Source organism: Lepisma saccharinum, chromosome 9 (genome assembly GCF_977018435.1).
Source record: "Lepisma saccharinum chromosome 9, izLepSacc3.1, whole genome shotgun sequence".
Classification (NCBI taxonomy): Eukaryota; Metazoa; Arthropoda; class Insecta; order Zygentoma; family Lepismatidae; genus Lepisma; species Lepisma saccharinum.
In genome coordinates this window covers 54,306,996-54,328,083 of record NC_139237.1, presented here as the reverse complement: position 1 = coordinate 54,328,083, position 21,088 = coordinate 54,306,996, and the positions used below count along the sequence as shown (strand labels likewise).

The 21,088-nt window shown below is 40.4% G+C and overlaps 1 protein-coding gene across 1 annotated transcript in view; it reads left to right on the top strand.

Moving 5' to 3' along the window:
• hoka (membrane protein hoka) overlaps positions 1 to 10,807 on the top strand; it is a 56,615-nt gene extending 45,808 nt beyond the window's left edge. Inside the window, exons 2-3 of the mRNA XM_083129045.1 lie at positions 6,682 to 6,765; positions 10,043 to 10,807. Of these exons, the coding sequence (XP_082985171.1) occupies positions 6,682 to 6,765; positions 10,043 to 10,167 (209 nt within the window). The 3' untranslated portion in view covers positions 10,168 to 10,807. The remainder of the gene's footprint in view (positions 1 to 6,681; positions 6,766 to 10,042) is intronic.
• The last annotated feature ends 10,281 nt before the right edge of the window (positions 10,808 to 21,088 follow it).

Sequence of the window (21,088 nt, the reverse complement as noted above, 5' to 3'; positions counted from 1 at the left end):
AACCTTAGAGCCGTTTTATACAAAGATATTGTTAGAAAAAGTTCCCCTTGAAATCAACTACCTCGGGTCTTATGTGTGACCAGAATTCCATTTACTAGACTTTGCTTTGGTCTACACACTTTTGACTTTTAGTACTTTTACAATTATAATTTACAAACAAACTAACTCTCTAGCAGTGGCGTGGCGTGAGATTTTTAAAAGTGTTACCGGTTAGTAGGACATTTAAGGAAGGAGTCGTGAGACTTGGGCGCCTCTCCACCTCATGCCTCCCCTCCCCCCATATCTTCCAAGTAGTTCGTATAATATTATTCTGGTACGACTGCAATTCAATAATAGATTTTAGTAAAGTTATTAATCAGGAAAAAAATGTTGACATAAGCACTAAAATGAATCAAACATTAGTTGTGTTGACACAATAAACATTAGCCTAATAAAGAAATACGTAATTTGATACTTAGAGAAACATCGAAGTAATTAACACCGTTTGTTAATTAATTGACAATGCTCGAAAACAACACAAAGACGAAAGACACCACTCACAAAACTCGCACTGCACAGTCCCTCCCGCCAAGCGTTGATTACTTTTGTAACACGTGAAGCACCCTCCTTGCCCCCTCCCCTCTCAGCATCGGCGCTTCCCCAATAGTCAATTTTCCTTCGGAACCTTACACTGCAAGAAGGCCAGTTCTACTACTTTGTCATCTTAGTTCTTTTGAAACCAGATTTGCCCAAATCGCGAAACTTTTCGTTTCAAATAAGACGTATGTAGATGTCGAGTGGATGTAGTCTTCATCTGTTTCCTAACACTCCCACTCCCATGTTTCGCTACATCCACAGAAATCTCATTTCTGACACCAGTACTATTTCGTATATTTTACGTTCCTTGCTACCTTTAAGGCTTTCGCTTTATATGATAATCGTAATCGTGACTGTGAGGATGCATGGTGAATTATTGAAATAAAATTATTATTATTTTGTGTATGTAATTATTAATTTTTATAATTATGTAAGTAAAAGAATAACAACAAACATTGAAATAACCATTTCTTGCTGAGGATTCGAACCTACGACACCTGACACTTCAGAGCATGCTAAAAGATAACAATCGGAAAATTATGCTTGTAAGTAATGTTTTCACCCAAAAACAGTGCTGCTACCTCAAAAACATTGCTTCAATCCGAAATTATCGCATTCCTGCGACAACGTATGTCAATCTCAATCGGCCCTTTCAACAATTATCACAAATTCCTGTAACCGAAATAATATTATATGTGTGAAATATAGAATTTTAGGTTGACATTTTTAGAAGGACAGCGGACCCCTTGACCATCCCCATCCCTCTACTCTCCTTCTCGCCCATGATGTCGAAGAAGGACAAAGAGGACTTTCGTAATCGCTGATATTTAGTGTAAATACAAAATATCACTTGGTAGTTTGCTTTTCCCGTGTGAGTAAGATAGACCCAATTAGGTCTGTCAATTGTATATGGCAACACTGATCTGTATCAGTGACGTGCGGTGATGTCGACACTTGGGGTAGCAATCAGTGACGTGCCCAAGTGAGGTTGGTGTGTGTCATAAACCCCCTCCCCCCCTTTAGGGCCCAGTATTCCTAAAAATTGAACGTCAAAGAAAGGAAAGGATTGCAAAATAAGGAAGGACTACTGAAAAGAAGCACGTGTTAATCCAATCCACTTTCGAAAATCCAAAACATGTTGATTTGACTATTGATCCAGAGATCCCGGGTTTGAACCCCGACCTGGGCATGGGTGTTATTTGTGTTTGTCCCTTTATCAATTATATCGTATCATCTTGACGATTAGCCAAAAGCGTAGGTAAAACGAAGTAAAACAAACCAAATCAAACAATCAATGAATGATTTGATTTATGCTACTTAGCGTTGCTGACACATTTGGTTAATCGCGAAGATGATACAATCAATGTAGAGACAAACACAAATAACACCCATGCCGAGGTCGGAGTTCTAAACCGGATCTCCTGGTGTCATAGCATGCAGTGATAACCACTCCCTCGCGGTTGGTTGATTTGGTGCTTAAGTCAACTTTATGTACATAAAAGCTAATCGGGACTGGACCTACAGTTTAAAGTGGGATCCGAACCACTATGTGCCTCCACCGGGTACCGATCCGGGACCACTTGCAGTCCTCCACGGAGGTCGGCTGACAACAAAGATATGGGGAAAGCTCTAACTATTCGGATACGTGGGTATCGGTAAAGCAAACTGCGTATTTACTCAGTACGACGTAAATTTCAATTGCATTTTTGAAACACCATAGTCGTATATGATTAACGTTTTTCCAAAAAAATTGCATTGCTTGATTTCCCTCATTTCTTCATCTCACGATCTCGTTACTGAAGGATCCGGGCTCGAGCCCTGGCCTGTGCATGAGTGTTCCTTTGTAACCACTTTTCATCCGTTTAATTTAATCAACGTTCATCGTCATGGCAGAAGTTAGGTAAAGCGATGGAAAAGCAACGCTAAAGAAAGGAAAAATAAAATGCAAATAATTTCCTCCCAGTGATCTGCAGGGCACTGTGAAGTCAGGAGTTCAGAGTTCTCTGTTTATGATTGTCCCTCGTGAGTTCCATAATCTCATTAGCTAGTTATTGCGAGTAAATCTATACAGCTAGAAAAACTGATGGAAGGTGGCAAAAATTAAATATATAGAGGGGATGAACAGGTAACAAAACACACTTTTTTGTAGTTTCTTCAACAATATTCATTTGGCTTTTTTAGTTCTGGGATATTACATTTTACATTCCAAATTATTTCATTATTCACTGCAGAGTACAACACATAGGAACAAGAATGCGCGCTCGTCACGGGTTCGAATCCCGGCCTCAATTGTTTTTTTGTGAGGTCCCTTCATTAATTTCATTATATCATCACTCATCCTCATTTTCGCGATAACCAAATGTGGCAGAAAGGTGAAGGAAAATAAACCATACCAACAACAACAATTAGAACGCGCGTTCTCTTGCCCAAATTAATACATCCGTATTTATGACTGTTTAGCTTACCCATTTTTTTTATTGGAGGCCAAAATATTAGTATATTTAAATAAAACACTACTAAAACGAGAGCGAGAGAGAACGTGAGCAAATATTTGTTATTTAATCATTATATATTCCATATTTGAAGAAAGAGAAAAGAAACCATAACATTTTTGTCTGCACATAATACAAGTACTTTCCCATTCATATACAAATAAAACTACATCCCATATTATGCATACATATTGTACAAGGTTTAAAAGGTTGTGTAAATTCAGAGAACATAAGTACTGCAGAAAATATTCCCCAAAGGAATCGAAGGTAAACCAATCCCCTATCTGTCCTATAGGAGATAGACTGGAGGACCTGAAACCACGGACTTTCAACCAATTGAGCGGGGGGCGAGGGGACAAGGGAGGTACAGGCAGAAATATTCTCTTTCTCTTCTGGCGGTTGTCTATACCTGGATCTGGTAAGGCGGAAGAAGAGCCAGCTAGGGTATTCAGCCTTGCCAGCTGATCACATCGAGGGACGAGAAGCGCGTGGAAAGAAGTATTGCATATGAACTGAGGCTTCAAGATTATAAATATTGTGATTTGAAAATAATTAGAGACCTGAGATTGATTGATCTATCTCTGCTAGACCAGCTACTCCTCAGTGCACGTCACTGATCTGTATCCGGTAAGGATCACCGGCAACTGTGGCGGCTAAACAGGTATGGCAATAACCCGCCTTCTCCTCCCGCCGTAACAGTCTTTATTGCGACGCGAAGTCTTCCTTGCTTGGGCTCAGGGCCCTTTCCTCATGTTGCCTCAGGAGGGTGCCGGAACAGTCGTCCTCCTCTTCGCTTTTGCCGCTGTCAGAAAAAATGTCAGTTTGCAATATTTACTTTACGACAATATTACCAGTTTATGTATGTAATAATATTTTAAGACGGGTTCTTCAATTCTTTATGTTTTGTTGTTACCTGCGGTAACAGCGGTTACATGCACGCCACGCCACGAATGCTCTCTAGCATTCTTAAACACGAAAGTTTATGGCTGTAGCAGCACAAGCCTTCCATCTGTCCCTATCCTGGGCAAGATCAATTCAATCTTTTCCATCCTTACCGATTTCCTTTAGGTCAATCTCAGCGTTATTCCTCCATCTTCGTCTTGGCCTTTCTACTGGTCTCTTACCATCAACTTTACCCACAAGAATTCTGTAAACTTTATAATTTACCACAACATAAAAAATGAGGGCATTGCAAGGTGCCAGAACCGGTGAGTACTAGGGATGAGGAAAAACGGTTGTCTTTCCTTTTTCACATTTCCACCTTGCATTGTCTCAAATGTGGGCCTTTGATACTAAATTTCGTGCGATCGCTTCAAAATATTCCCGTTAATATGAACGACTTGAACGAATTCTTCCTTCAAGCAACCCCTGATTACAAATGGAGCTGTATCGCTAAATTAGTTTCTTTCCTTTTATTTCTTCCATCGAATGTGGACGTGGTTGCACAAGAAATTACTGCATAAATGAGTCAATAGACGGTGTTAAAGGCGGAGCTACTGCGGAGCATGCGCACTCGTCTGGTCCCCCTCGAACATCCGGTTACGCTTACGGTGCTATGGACGTTATACGAAAGGGCAAAGTGGAGATTATTTTACAAGGAAATAGGGTGTCAGCTGTGTAGCATATGGTTACACAATTCCATCGGAAACAAATTTATTGAGTGAAGTATCACTTCGTAGGTTTCCGAAGAACGTAGACACACGAAACCTGTTGATACAAGCAGAACGAAGAAAGGATTAGTACCCGGAATGGATTTGTACGACTTGCATTTTGTTACAAGCATGTTGATCGTTTATCTGCGTATTGTGTTGTGGTGAAAAGAACGCCTCTTAGTGAGGTTTCAAACCGAAGCGACACGCGACAACAGTGGTTCGTACCGAAGTGACAAGCCACACAGGCCCATTTAGTCTATAAATAAGCATTTCCCGCTCATGAGAAATCAAGTCTCAGGCGGCACGCCATTGGGAATCTGAGCGACACGTGCAGCTTGTCGTATCGCTCCGGTTCGAAAAATTTCATTGATCACTGAGGATTCACATTTAAGTGGCACGGAGATTACACACCGAAGCGACAAGCAACAGTCCCTTTACTCTAAAGGAAACAATTCACTTTGCATACGAGTACAACAGACCGAGGCGACACGATGCATGGTACTGAGAAAACAACAGTCCAGTCCAAGCTACACGTGCATTTTCTCGTGGTGAATTGGTTTGAAAGGAAGCTTTCAGACTGCATCGATACGTGTGTCTTGGAAACCAACATTAAAAAATGAACAACACCTTCTGAATTAAAGCGACACGACAAATTGCAGGTGTCGCTTGTCGCTTGGACTGGGCTGTTTTATCATTACTGTGCATTGTGTTGCCCCGGCCTGTTATTTGCGCAAGCATACTGTTGAATTGTTTGCTTTAGATTGAATGTTTCTGTGCGAAATCCCGATATCGCTTGTCGGTTCAGTCTGAAAACTAACTTGTTGTTTGAAGTAAATTCGTGCAAGTGAGCCCGACACTGTGGCCGAGTGGTTATCACAACGCGCTGCGACGCCAAGGGTCCCCGGTTCGAATCCCGGTCGGGCTTGGTTGTTTGTGAATGTCCATTCATCAATTTCATCATTTCATCACTCATCCCCATCTTCGCAAATTAGCCAAGAGGCACAAAATGCGAAGTAAAATAAACTAAATCAATCAATCAATCGTGCAAGTGAAAGTGGCATGCCATATTATAGGTTTTCCCTAAGTCCCTCAGGCGGAAAGGCGACGTTGCACATTTGTTATGTGTCATTACTTCTGCAGATTTGTTGGCAAAGATTCACTTAAACATACTTTATAATATATCACTAGTTTTATAGAATTATCTTTCCCTCACTTTTCCATTTACAAAATAATTGAATATATCTAATCTTTCGTACGTTTTGAGTTCGTCGTGTGTGTACATGATATACTTGTATGTAGTACCTATGCTATACAACTGGCGGCCACAAAGACACGTCATATTTTAATAATCTGCTCTGCAGTTGATCATACGACGGATTCTAGACGTTCACTGCTTCATAGTAGAAATTTAACAAATACCTTTCTTGACTATCTTCTCACAACTGATGAAAACAAGGGCTCATTTCTTACTTCGTATGCTGGCGAATCTGCACTGGCAACAACGGGGACTGGCCTAAACCGGAATTTCCGGGGGGACCGGGCAAGACCTCACCAATGTTTATGTTTACATTTTTAACACGGTCCATATCACATATATATTTGAAGGTTGAGGCAATGTGCAGTGACACGCGTTGTACACCCCTAACCTCAGCCCTGCCCATGACCAGGATTTCCAACTTGAGATCTATATCACATTATGTTCACCACACCACTCCTCAGTGTAGAGCATTCCAATGTACATTATAATGTGTTGCATGTTTCGGAAATTCCAATACTATTATAGTATTGGAAATTTTGCTATCCATTGTGATAAGCAAGTGTTTGGGTCAATGACATTTGCAAGGCTTCATTGTGAGAGTGTCTGTTGTTCCTATTCAATGCCAATACAAAAATCTCATATTTTTAATTAACTAATTGTGAATATCTGATTTTCATAGTCTTCTTGATCCTGTTTATTTCAGCAATTCTAAGCTGTTTTCTGGATGAAGTTGAGGGAAGAAGGCGTGTCCTACAGGGAAGAAAAGCAATAACCAGAACATACAGAAGTAAGTAAATTAAGAACATAAGTAGCTCAATATGATCCACTGATGTGTGATTAAATTTCTGATCAACTCATTCATCCCACAATTGATGCAACCACTAACCCATTCCAAATATTCTAGAAGAATGAATGCATGACTGTGCTTGTTGTAGTCATCCGGGTGTGTAGTATTCAGTTTACGATTAATCAAATTTATATTTATATCTAATGCACTTATTCTGCCTTAGAGCTTTCTGTAGTTATTCAGTTACCTACCCCTCACCTGAAAAATTGCATATATCATCGACTTATGTCATGTAAATGTGTATATATCTGTTAGTTACTAGATATGGGACAGGCCTGAATTTACATATGTAGAGGCCTGGAGCTAACAACATTGTGCATTCTATATGCATGTATAGATTTTCTTGACCCTGCAACAAATTCAGCACACCAACTCTACTTTGGACAAATATTATCTTTTTTTATGTCCTTGTTTTTTATACCAGTGCACAAACAATAACTACTCAAGTCATAAGGAATCCAATCCATTAAAAACAAAATTAATATTTTTTTTTCAAGTGTGCGATGCTCCTCTACAACATATCTCCTTTTTCTCTTTAGCTGTAGCAAAGTCCATATACAAGGTCCAAATTGCAGATTTGGCACTGCTTATTCCTCTGTTCTCTATATAATTTGCAATGCATTACTGTGTATTAATTAACTAAAATTGTCATGGTATGTAGAGAATTGTTAACATTATGATAATGCAACAACACTGGAAAATTAAGCCTGTACTTTAAATATATGTAGGCTTAATATAACATTAAAACAAAGTATTATTTTCAAGTAGCGTTATTAATCAGTACTAAGAATACTTTGTTTTGTAAACCTGCTATAGTAATATCTTCATAATGATAATTAACTGGTCAACTTTCTCCACCAAAGTTCCTGGGTTCAAATCCCAGCATAGTAGGCATGAATGTTCTTTGGGAATGTCCCTTCATCAATTTCATCCAATCACCACACATCTTCTAGTGATTAACCAAAAGTGGCAGAAAAACAATAAAAACATAAGTATTTGAATTAGAATTCAGACACATAAAAACAGCACAAAAAATAATAACAGAAAAATAGTAAAATATAAGAAATGTTAAGAGCAGTGCTTGAAGTAGAGCAATATGGGGGATGTTATCACCTCAATTAAGAAAATTTCCATGAGCATCCCCAGCTAGGCATTTCCACTTCAAGCACTGGTTAAGAGTGATGAGGAGGGTCAGATATATTACTCCACCGTTATCTTGTTTTCTTCAAGTAATACACAAGTTGCCACCACAATGCTTGGCCAACAACAGAATCCTCCATTTTTTTTTATTATTTATGTTAACAAAACAAAACTACTTCTAACAATAATGAAGAATTGTCAAGATGAAAATGGAGAATGACACAATGTCTGCTAACAGGTCACTAAAACCTGGTCTATTTGTATTGTAAAACAAATTTTATGTTTATTTCTCTGACACTTTTGGCTTATCATGATGACAAGAATGAAATTGATCAAGGGCTACTAACAAACTAACAAAGTCACCCACACCAAGGTCAAGACTTGAACCTGGTACCTTTGCTTGTAAGATTGAAAGTCAGCTCCTTAGCATGCTCAGTAACAAAGGGAACCAACCCATATATGTAATAGACCAAAAGATTAGGAAACAAAAGAAAGAAAAAAATGGGTGGAAGTTACATTTGTATCAGGAATTTGGAAAATAATCAAGTTTAATCAGAAGCAGACCTACAAATGGAACTGTAATGGAAGTCACCTGAATTAAAAAAAAAAAAAAATACCATACAAACCTGCTTTGAATACTAAAAAGGTAAAGTGCTTCCGTGTGCTATGCACCACGCCATGAAGGTGTATAGGGGGTGTGGGGTTAGGGCCCCACATTTCTTCATCACAGCCGAAGGTGGGGTTGATGTGATCAGCACCATGCCCCTGACTGCCTTTACCCCCAGAGTTTCCTCCAGGTACCCACTTTATACGACGCTGGGTATACTAGTATTTACAATATCAATTATTACTGTAACTACAAATATTCAATGATAGAAACATGGACCATATTAAATATATTAGAAATAATAAAAAAAGAAAAACTCCTGGGTTCACAAAACATAGCATTTTATTATGTGGATAATATTAGTGTCAAGGGTAAGTTACAAGGAAGGATTACAAGAAAGATGTTGCTAAAAATTTAATGATCTGAATAACAATTAAGATTGGCATGATGCACAGTCCCGCAATTAAGCTATGACTGTTTTTATTGTGAAAAGGAAACAAAATAACTGAACATTGCCTGTTCATTACTCAAAGTACATCCCTCCTGCATCAATACAGCAATTGGCATGGTTGGCACGATACGGCATCTGCAAGTCTTCATGTGGTATGACTTGAAGATTGGACGTCACAAAATGTTGGATGGACCTGTCTTCATCAAAAGCAGCAGCTTCACTTTCGGGAACAGAAAATAATCATAGGGGGATAAATCTGTAGAGTAGAGAGGAAGATTCAACACATTCACTTGTTTTTGGACCAGAAATATGCAGACAAACACTGCTCGCTGGCACCGTGCATTATTGTGGAGCAGGAATCAACTGCCCACCTCAGGAAACTGAGCTCGGAGAAGGTCAGTTCTCTTTCATAATCATTCAGAGCACTACGATAGCAACAGCCAATTACAGTTTCATCCTCTGGAACAAATACATTGTGAATAATGCCTTTGCTGTCGTAAAAACCATAATATTGTCTTCACCTTTGATTTTTCGAGCTGAATTTTCTTCCCTCTTGGTAAATTTAGCAACATCTATACTGCGAATTGTTGGTTCGTACAAGAACCGTAGTGAAAATGCTCTGTTTTGTCCTCAACAACAATAGAATTCAAGAAATGTGTATTCCTGCAAGCAGTTTCCAGAATGTCTGTCACGAAACTTGATATTCACTCACTGCTCCACAGATATTGTGATGACACCCTTGCACCTCCTTCATGACATGGCAGCATAATTCCCACCGTGCCCATCGCAAATTCATGAGGTGTTGCCAGGTTGTGGATTATGGACCACACTACATAATGAACACGTTACTTCACAGATAGAATGCACTCGTGGGACAATATAAAATCAGTCTCATTACTTAATTGTCGGACTGTGTATCTTACACTAGGCAACCATGTATATATATTCTGTATTATTAAGTTAATTTAGGAACCAATATTATTTTTCACTCTAAAGTTACTTTATGTTGCTCTTAACAGGTGGAACATTGCTACCAGCTTGGGCTATTGTGGTGTTAGTTGCTGGTGCTATGATTATTTTTGCAGCTGGAGCCTATGTGCTCTTAAAGCGACTTGTACTACCAGCTGATGATGGAGAAGACTGAAACAACATGAAAACTTACATGACAAACGTAAAAATTACATTAAAAAACCAAGCTGTGTGAGAAATTTGGAGGAAAATGGACGTTTAAAACTTCACAAATCAAAGTTACTATATTCCTGATATACATAAAACTTCATTTACACATGCCATTAGTTTCAGTTGCACTTAATTAATATCAGTAATGATGAATTTGTATCAGCTGATATCAACATTGAAGAGTATTGTTCAAGTTTTAATCAATCCAAGTGCTAGTAACTTGACAGGTTCACTAAATGTTCAAAACTTCAAGAGGTGTGTTTGAAAATAGGGGTTTTTCAATAATATAACAACATTTTAATATTGTGTTAACCCATGTAAGTTAATATTATGTTTGGAAAGACTATGAAACATTTGTAGGTATAATTTTACAAAATTTTATTTCATGTTAACTTTACGAACATTGCTTCAAAGATGTATCTACTCAGAACTACTTTCAGCTTATTACTTAAAAGAAAAATAATTTCATACATTTAAATATGTTTTACATGATCTAAAATATGACACACATTATAGTGTACTTAAAAATTATGAAATTTTCCATTACTTTTTTCTTTGTATGAAACATGTCTGAAATTACCTACATAATTTAACTATCTGTGTAATTGATTACTATTATGTATAGAATGTAGTATTTCATAATAAAAATTATTCTGTTTAAATTAACCCAACATTTTCCCCTCTCCCTTCCCACACATTTGTAACAATTGGGTCAGAAGCAGAAATTCATACTTCAGGTTTGTGCGACTTACTCACTTTTATACAAGGTGATCCAAAAAGGCCGCCCCTTTTCAATTGGCTACTGCAAAGCCAACACTGGCCGGCGCGCGCTGACGGCAGTGAAGCGTATTCACGAATAGTGGGAGAATCAGTTGCGATGGAGAAGTGGAATGTGCAAGACCGTGTTCGTGCGGTAGAGCTGTTTATAAAAAGCAAGTCCATTGTTGCAACCCAACGAGCTTTCCGCCGACTAGGACAGCGTAGAGACGCACCGGACAAACACACCATATGGCGCTGGGTAGCGAAATGGCACGAGGAGGGTTCAGTACGACACAGGTCGTCTCCTGGACGACCCCGAGCTGTAAGGACACAGGAACACATCAACCGTGTGCGGGATGACATCCAAAGAAGTCCAAGAAGATCAGTGCGCCGCAGATCGCAAGCATTGCATATGACGTATGGCAGTTTACATCGCATTTTACACTTGGATTTACATACACGAGCGTATAAGGTGCAAGTAGTGCAAGCAATGACCGCAGCCTACAAAGTGGCACGTGTTCAGTTTTGTGACACGTTTCTCGACATGTGGGCACAAGATGCACGCATTGTCGACAACCTTCTGATGTCTGACGAGGCACACTTTTTGCTATCGGGGTCGGTCAACAAACAGAATTGCCGTTTCTGGGGTACAGAAAACCCGCGGCGATTGCATCAGCGTGAGTTGCACAGTTCCAAGTTAACTGTGTGGTGTGGGATCAGTACATCAGGAATCTTCGGACCATACTTCTTTCGCGATGCCACTGGTTCCACGTGTACTGTCAATTGAGAGCGTTATGTGACCATGCTCCAAGACTTTCTCGTGCCGGCACTCCGACGCCTTCCTCTGATCACATGGTTCCAACAGGACGGTGCAACGGCACACACAGCCCGTGTGTCCATTGCCAAATTGTGCTACGTTTTCCCCGGCCACCTCATCTCCCGATATGCCGACGTGGCTTGGCCGGCACGTTCGCCGGATCTGACGGCAGCTGATTTTTTCTTGTGGGGATACCTGAAGTCCCGGGTCTACAAAACCCGCCCAGGAACGATCCAGGAACTGGAAGCGAACATCCGCCGTGAAATCGCTGCTATTCCGGTTGCTATGCTGGAGAATACATTGCGGTGTAGCTTCGTGGCTCGGCTTCATGAGTGCTCCAACAACGGTGGTGCTCACCTGAGTGATGTTATATTCAAAACTTAAGTGAGACGTGATGTGATGTGACATTCACAACCTGATTGACATATCTTGTTTCAAACTCCCATGTCTGTGCAACATTTCTGTCCTTGTAGCTTGCAATTATTCGCCTAAATAAAGTTATACTCACCAATTGAAAAGGGGCGGCCTTTTTGGATCACCTTGTATATATTATTTCGTATTTCTAGTTTAAAAATACAAAATTATTTATTACTTACGTAAAATGAGTATAATACTCATTTTACGTAAGTAATGAATAATTTTGTATTTTTAAACTCTAGAAATACAAAAGAATATACAGAAGCAGAAGTACAACAAAATGTGTCTGATGGGGTACTGAATAATGTTAATTCTTATCATTTGAGGGCCTCCCCGATGGCGCAGTGGCAGCGTCGCCACCTTGTAATCAAGGGGTCCCGCGTTCGATACCCGGAGGATGCACATGGCACAGTGGTTCGGATCCCACTCTAAGCTGTAGGTCCGGTCTCGATTAGCCTTACCGAGCATAAAGTGGACTTAAAACATCAAATCAATCACAATAACAAATCTAATCATTTGAATACAAAAATTATGGAATTAGCAACCAATATGATAGATGATTTGCACTATCCCTAGGTGTTGCCTAATGCTCTCCGCATAGCATGGTCTTGGGATTCAAGAGGTTAAACAAATTACAATAGACCTCACAGAGTCATGCTACATAAGAGAAAATTAGAATACAGATATAAATACAATTACAAGCCTAAGAACATTTAAATCTATAGATAAGAACAGAGAAATTCAAACACTGAGAGGCTCTCGCAGAATCGTAGCATGCACATTAAATGACATTTAAACTATATGTAACTTACACTACAGCAATTGAAACTTGCAATCACCTTGCACACACCACAGTGGAAAACTTAACTTACCTGGCTTAGTTTCACAAGCATTTCCACCCTCACTGTCCGTGACCATTTTCTGTCCCTGAAAGTTTTTATGCTCCTAACATGGAAACACCACAACATTAATTTCTAAGTTTTGAATAAAGCCTACATCATTTTTTTTTTTTACTTTTTTTTCTTTCCCTCCCTTTCCTCTATTTCTAGAGAGAGAGAGAGAGAGAGAGGGAAAGGAAAATAGAGAAAGGAAAGTTGGTTAGAGGAAGAGGGCACTGCACTCTGGGGGCCCTTCCTCCTCTTCTCCCTTTTCTTCCTTCTTTCTCCTTTTTCTCTACACTTGCTCTCTCAAGAGGGGATTTCGGGGGGTACCCCTCCCCCAATTGGGAGGAAGAAGAAAGAAGAGGATGCTTTTTTAAAAAAGAAGAAGAAAAATCTCGAGAGAGAGAGAGAGAGGATCTTTCAACTCTTCTACCCAACTGGGTGGCAGGGGTTCGGAGCCCGCCCCGTTTCACTTCTCTCTCTCTCTCTCTCTCCCTCTGTCGATCCGTCTCTTTCTTCCCCTTTCTCTTCTTCTTAATTTGGGGGGTGTCGATTCCCAGAGGAGAGGGGGGCACAGAGGGGTATGAGGGGATGAGGATTTAGATTGGGCTTTCTCTCTCTCTCTTGCTTTCTTCTCTTTTCCTCAGTCCCCAGGTTCCTCCCTTTCTCGAGAGTGAGAGAGTGCAAAGAGAGAAAAAAGAAATGAGAGAGAATATGCCCCCCCCGGAAAAGTTCTTTCTTTTTTTTTCTTTGGAAGAAAGGTTGTTTTTTCCGAACAAAAGAGGAGAGGAAACCACCTACCCACTGAAAGAAAGAAGGAAACAAGGATAGAATCTCTATCTCTCTCTCTCTCTTTCCTTCCTTCTTTCTTTCCTTTTTTGAGAGAGAAAAAACAAAAGGAATGGAGAAAAATGTGAAAGGGGAAGGGCTGGGAAGATAAACAGAAGAAGGAAGAAAAGTGTCTTCTTCTTTCTTCCTGAAAAGCTGGGAGAAAGGAGAGGTCTCTTTCTCTCCTTCTTGCTTTCCTTGCTTCCTCTAATTGAGAAAGAGAAAAATTGAGACTGGAAGAGAAAGAAAAAGGAAAAGAGAGGAAGTTTGGAATAGTCTCTATCTCTGTCTACAGAGGTTGTTCCGTCTACGTTTGGCCGATTTCGTTCCTCCCCCCCCCCTCCCGGGCAGATTGGACTCACCCGAACTGGCATGTGGCATCCTGCAGTGTTGTGCAGTGACTGTCTGAGTTGTTTATCCGCGCGGACAAAAATAACGCATAAAACAGGACCATTGTTGTGAGTGTTGTGTAAAATCTTTTTCCAAGTGTGTGGGTTTCCGCTCTGTGACCAACATGCCGCCCAAACTAAGCCGGTTTTGGGAAGGTTATGTTGCGGCTCTTTATGATGTCCAGTTTAGTGTTTCTGTCATTAGAAAACAGTGCAAGAAGAATGGTTGCAACATCAGTTTAAGTGGAATAAAAAATGTTATTAAAAAGTACAAGAGCAACGAAGCTCCACCATTTGGATCACCAACGAAGTTGCCTAAAGCGGGAATGCACCAAGGCCACCCCTACCATGCAGAGGAAACTGCACAAAATGGCAATGCAAGAAAATCCGCCAACACAAAGGTGTATGGCTAATCGTCTTGACGTGTCTTTGGGGACTGTGAGCCGGACCTTACAAAATCAATACAAGCTGGAAAAGGTCATGAAAGCTCGCTGCTATCTTCTCACGGATGCCCACCAAAAGGAACGAAAGTATAACGCCCGGAAGCTGTACGAACGGCATCTGGCAAAACAAAGGTGGAAGCACGTCGTAACGCTCGATGAAGCATGGATTTACCTTTCCGACTGCGGTAAACCGAGAACCATCATGTACCGAGAGAAAGGCACAAAGAACTTCAGAAGGTGGGTCCATGTATGTAAAGAATCCTTCCCAAAAGGGGTTCATGGTCGTTACTGGCTACTGTTACCGAGGTAAACTGAAGATTCGTAGGGTGGCGAAGAACTGCAAAATAAACTTGCAGTATTATCAGGAGCAGATCATGCGGCCGATCTACGAGCATGAGATTCCAACAATGTACGGAAATGATGCCAATCTGGTGCGCATTCACATGGACAAGGCCTCATCACATACTTCACGATCGTCCCTCGCATTCTACAGGGAGATGGAGGAGGCAAGTGGTATACAGGTGATACCTTTCAATGAGGTACCTGTTAAATCTCCAGGTGCAAGTCCTATGGACTATTGTGGATTTGGCTTGCTGAAGCGGGCTTTGGGAAAACGGCGTGTGACAACTGTGGAAGGACTTTGGAAAGCTGTGCAAAGTGAATGGGACAAGATTCCCCTCCCAGTTCTTCAGAGAAGCCTATTACAGTGGAAATTACGCTGTCGGGCTATTGTTAGGAACCAAGGGACACACATCGAGCACTTACGGACCTGGCGCCATGGATTCGTCTAAATTTTTGGGTAAGTCAAAATTGGCCAAATGTAGACGGAACAACCTCTGTATTCCTGTTGCCTCGGTCTTTCTTCCTTTAGAGAAAAAGGGAGAAAAGAAAACTTGTTTCCCTCTCCCCCCCCCCCATCCTCCTGAGAGAGATATGAGTGCCGCCCCCTGTAGGTGCCCATCCAAAGATAGAGATAAGGAGAGAAAGAAGAAAGGGGAAAGAGAGGCAGTGGCGTATGCTGGTTCTAACGAGTGGGTAATCTCCGACCCTTGATCCTCAAACTCCAAAAGTTTCCGTGCAATTTATGTCAGGATCCATATTGGATTTAGGAATATTGTGTCGGAATGTTTGTCTTATTGCTACGACCACAATCAATTAATTCTCGTTATTGCAGTTTAATATACGTGTAGAATTTCAAATAATAAAACAAGACAGTATTATAAAGCTATAAAAAAACAACCTGTGAAATATAAAATGAAAGACGTGCACTAGTGAAATAAAAACCCGCAATATTAATTTAAGTGCAAAATTCAACGTATTCCAGGACCAGATTACTTGTGCTGTACTACATCCAAAGCACGCTCTTTGTCCAGTTGCACGTCAATATGTGTCTGTGCGAAAGATTGCAGCTTAACAAAGGAAGTTATGTGACTTTTGGATTTTTCATGTTTGGCACAAGCGTTGCAAAGATTACAGTATCCGCCACGCGTCCATACATTCTTTTCAGCCCCGAAAAATAAGCACGGCCAACAAAAAAGCAAAGCTTATTAACACTTATACTTCCTGTCAACCATGGTGTTTTGTCATAATTTGCTTGCGAAAATGCCTCACATATTCCCGATTTTTGTCTTTGTGTGTAGAAATAAGTTCAAGCGATGACACTGGCCTACCTGTATTAACAATTTGCTACTTCTCCTGAAAAGATCTTGTTCCAAAAGGTTTCACCAGCAAATCTTGTATCACATCCATTACCCTTTAACACAGCACTATCACGACAAACACTAACACCTAAATAAATAATAAACATGAAGCACAGCACGAAGCCAACGACTACACGCATTCAGTTTCACGCGCCAAACTTCTGTTGTTGTTTTCCTGGCTCAGAATGAAATTCCTTATGAATGATAAAAAAAAAAATACCTTTCCGAGCTCGAAATGACAGGTTTTAAAAGTTCGAATCATTGCAGGCCAGAGCCAGAATTTTATTTCGGGATGGGGATCATCTCTTATTAGCAGCCGCCACATAAAGTTGAAACAGTGGGGTTAGAAGTTCTGAAGATGAATCTCAGATTATTACAACGTATTATGCAAGGTGTTAATCCTGCTAATGAAGTAAATTACTACTATAGAGTAGAGGCGGCAAATGTGGAATACCGTTTTTGTTTTGAACTATAATTACTTTATTTGTGCACATTTTGATATGAAAATTCAACAAAAAAATACAATACACATTCCTTTTTCAAAAAAACACTCAGAATATTTGAAATAATTAATGTGCTTTTGAAGAAAAAAACATTAGTGAATAAAGTGCGAAATGTCAACAAAATGAAAGTGGGGGGTAATGTGGAATACAGTATTCCACATTACCCTCATAATTAGAGATTACACAACTTTGACACTTAGCCTTATTGTTCTGTTCATTTATGTTAATTCGACATTCGTTATGCAGTTAAATGAAAAACTACAAATTTACTTGCAAAAATCGCAAATAAACACATCTCCCTCTGATGCACCACAGAGCTCATGGGCCCACAATTCACACAATAAACACTGGATCCACTTACTGCCTGGAACATCAGTCGACCAATTCTCTCCACAGAACAAGCACTCAGTGTCTGGGTTCCTCGGACCTACACTTTCACCAATCACACTACAATGATCAGAGGTGATTCCATCACTTTCAATGGTCGATTCACTTGTACTTGCAATGTCTTCCTGCTTCTTGCCACGCTGCGTTCTGGATTTTGCCATTTCATCTTTTCCTTTCCCTTCACACTGATTTGATTCTTTGAAGATGCATCTCTTGCACGAGTTGCTTTTCTTTGACTTCTTCTTTTCTGATTCATGAAGAGAGTGTTGTAGAGAATGTTTATAAGGTGTTCCTGTGAGTACAGTTGACGAAGTGGTTCTGCTTCCCTTCTTGGATTGTGCATTACTTGTAGTTGGAACTGGAGATATATCCCATGGTGTTACTGCATGGTTGGGTTGAGTTGATCGGCGAGTATAGACAGCATTTGTAGACTTTTCACTTGGTGAAGTTGTTTCCTGTACAGGCGCTGTGGATGGTTGTGGATTAACACTATTAGGAGGTAGAGAGACGTCATTACTGGCTGTGTTTGGTAGCTCCAATGAAATCAGTATCCCTAAAAACGTTTGGATTCAGGAGATGAATCCCTGTGCATTTGAATCCATTAACAGCAATCTCGCCCGACTGAGCACGTAGGTAAGCTCTGGAAAAGAGTTCTCCTACGTCAAAATGAGTTGCTCTTCTCCCATGGTTACGGAGAAACAATCTCAACTCCTCGTTGTAATATCTCTTCAGAGGGCCCAAGAATGTTCTATCAAGAGGTTGTAGCTTATGTGTCGAGTGTGGTGGCAAAGAAATTATAACAACAGATTCTTCCCGAGCTAGGTCAATAACCTCAATATTCCTGGTGTGGCTGTAGTGGCCATCAAGTATGAGGAGTACTGGGTCATCTTTGCTTGGCTTCACTTTACTGATGAAGTGACAAAACCAGTTAGTGAATATTGAGAGTTGAATCCAGCCTGAGGGATGGTACACTGCGATGGAACCTGGAGGTGCATATTTCATCAGTTGAACATTTTCATTTTTCCTTGGAAAAATTAACATGGGAGGGACAAATGAACCACCCGCACTCATACATGTTACTACAGTTATTAGTTATCCTCGCTCAGCGGATGTCAGAGTACCCACCTGTCTTTTCCCCTTTAATGCAATGATTTTATCCTGTTTGGTTTGCACCACAGTAAGTCCACTCTCATCTACGTTATACACACGGTCAGGGGGGAAATTGAACTTCTTGTAGGCATCTTCCAAGTTGTTGAAAAATTTAGCCACGTTTTCGCGACTGAAGCCATTTACTCTCGCAAATGAGGTTCCAGTGGGATTTCGAAGAGTCACTACATTTTTATGTCTTTGCATAAACAATCTAAACGTCTTTACCAGCACATTCTCTTACCACAGAGAATGGATGCTTCTCATTATTTCGAACAGCTAATTGATAAGCAACTGAACAAATGTCACGTTTTGTGAGTCCATAGTAACGAGATTCCATTTCTAACACATATTTTCATGGCTGGAGAGAAGATTGGCTTTCGACCTACACGTATTCTTGCATTGTCATCTGCAGATTTGTCAGAATGTTCTCTAACTAATCGAAATAATGTGGTCCGTGGAACATCATATGTTTTGCTGGCACGCAGAAATCCCATTTCTTTTTGCCTGACTGCTGTCACTGCCTGCGTCATTTTCTCTGGGTACCACTTCTTCTGCTGTACTCCTTCTTTCGGCATTCTAGGAGGGTCTGTGAATCTGCAAAATATAAAGAGACCATTTTGAGCATTAAATATGCAGATGAAATATAGGATTTTTTGTCATAATACATTTACAGTAATTATTCTATCTTAACATGGGTACAATTTCAATCTTCTTTCTGCAAGGGTTTAGGATAATCTAATTTCGTAATAAGAACAGTAATAAGGGCTGAAGAAACATTCTCTGCCATTTAGCTGTACCTTATAACTGCATGCAGGAAGTCATAAAACTATAAAAATGTGATTTTAACAAATTGCATCAAGGCCTGAAAAAGATAGGGTAATGTGGAATAGTATTCCACATTAACCACCCTCACGTATTCCACATTACCCGCTAACTACTTTTCTTTTTTAATCTTAAATTAGATAATAACGGAAACTTCCAGGACACCTAATTGACAATGCTTATTTAGCTACGACATTGGTGAACAATGTCACATAGAACACTTGCAGAAATCTTACCTTGCGTTTGCTTTGTGTGTACAAAACGACGGTAATGAAAAAAAGTCCGCTCCCTCCAAAACAGCTTTTTGTGATGTCAGCAAACATTCACAGTGGATGGCGGGGGTTGCTTCAGTGCTGCCATCTGTACATACTGTCTGATGGTTCTAAACTACCCCGATAGATGGTAGACGTATGTAGTTGTAAATATCATGGTATTCCACTTTTGCCGACCATTCCACATTCGCCGCCTCTACTCTACACTTTTTAAATTAGATATTTGTAGGATTTCGGGGAGGGGGTTTGAGCGCCCCGAGTCTTCCACCTGGCTACGTGCCTGATGTGTTTTTTCGTTTGTTTAATTCGTTCATTTTCATCACTATTAATCTAAAGAGGCAGAATATAGTAACTTAAATTAACTAATATATATATATACGAGGGTGGTTCAGCATGCTCCGCCCCTGACATAGAAGGAACCCTCGTAGGAAAACCAAATCACTGTCACTTTTCAACATAGTCCCCTGCAACATTAACACACTTTTCCAATCAGCCTTCCAGTGCTTCAATCCCAGCAGAAAAAAAATATTTTGGTTGGTCCTGCAACCAAGCATTCACAACATCCATAACCTCTGAATCACTGGCAAAATGTTTTCCACAAAGGTGTTTCTTCATGTTCGGGAACAGGTGGAAGTCACTGGGGGCCAGATCTGGAGAATAAGGGGCATGAGGGACAATTTCAAACCCTGCTGCATGAATTGCAGCCACCGCAACTTGGGAGGTGTGGGCGGGAGCATTGTCACAATGGAACAACACACCACGGGCGAACATTCCGCGGCGTTTCTCCTTGATGGCAGTACGTAATTCTTCAATTAGGGTTGCAAAATAAACACCTGTGATTGTCTTTCCCTGTTGGAGATAATCTATCAAAAGGATTCCTTCTGCATCCCAGAACACAGATGCCATCACTCTGCCCTTTGATGATTGAACCTTGAATTTCTTTGGGGGTGTTTCCATTGCATGCTTCGGCGTTTACTTTCGGGATCGAAGTGGTGAACCCACTTTTCATCCATTGTAACAAATCTCTTCAGAAACTTTGGCTTGTCAGCCTTTATTGTCCGCAACAGGTTCTGACTTGTCACACGACGTGTCCTCTTTTGGTTGACCGTCAGCATTCTCGGGACCCAATGTGCAGAGATTTTTTCCATTAACAAATGATGATGAAAAATTGAATGCACACTGCCAGTTAAGATGCCACATGTGTCTGCTATATGGCGGACAGTCACTCGCCGGTCTGCCAAAATCATGTCATGCACTTTTGTAATCATTTCTGCTGTGGTCACCGTTGCAGATGAGCCACCACCATGCTCATCTTCACAGGTCTGCCGACCACATTTAAATTCACGGCACCATCTCTTCACTGGATCATATGAGTTGCTAGAGTCTCCAAGAGTTCCCACCATATCTGCATGGATGTCTTTCGGTGTTAGATTTTTCTTGAGTAAATATTTTATCACTGCTCGGACCTCAGATTTTTCCATTGTATCACATGTAGCTACATTTCTTACTGATCATCAAC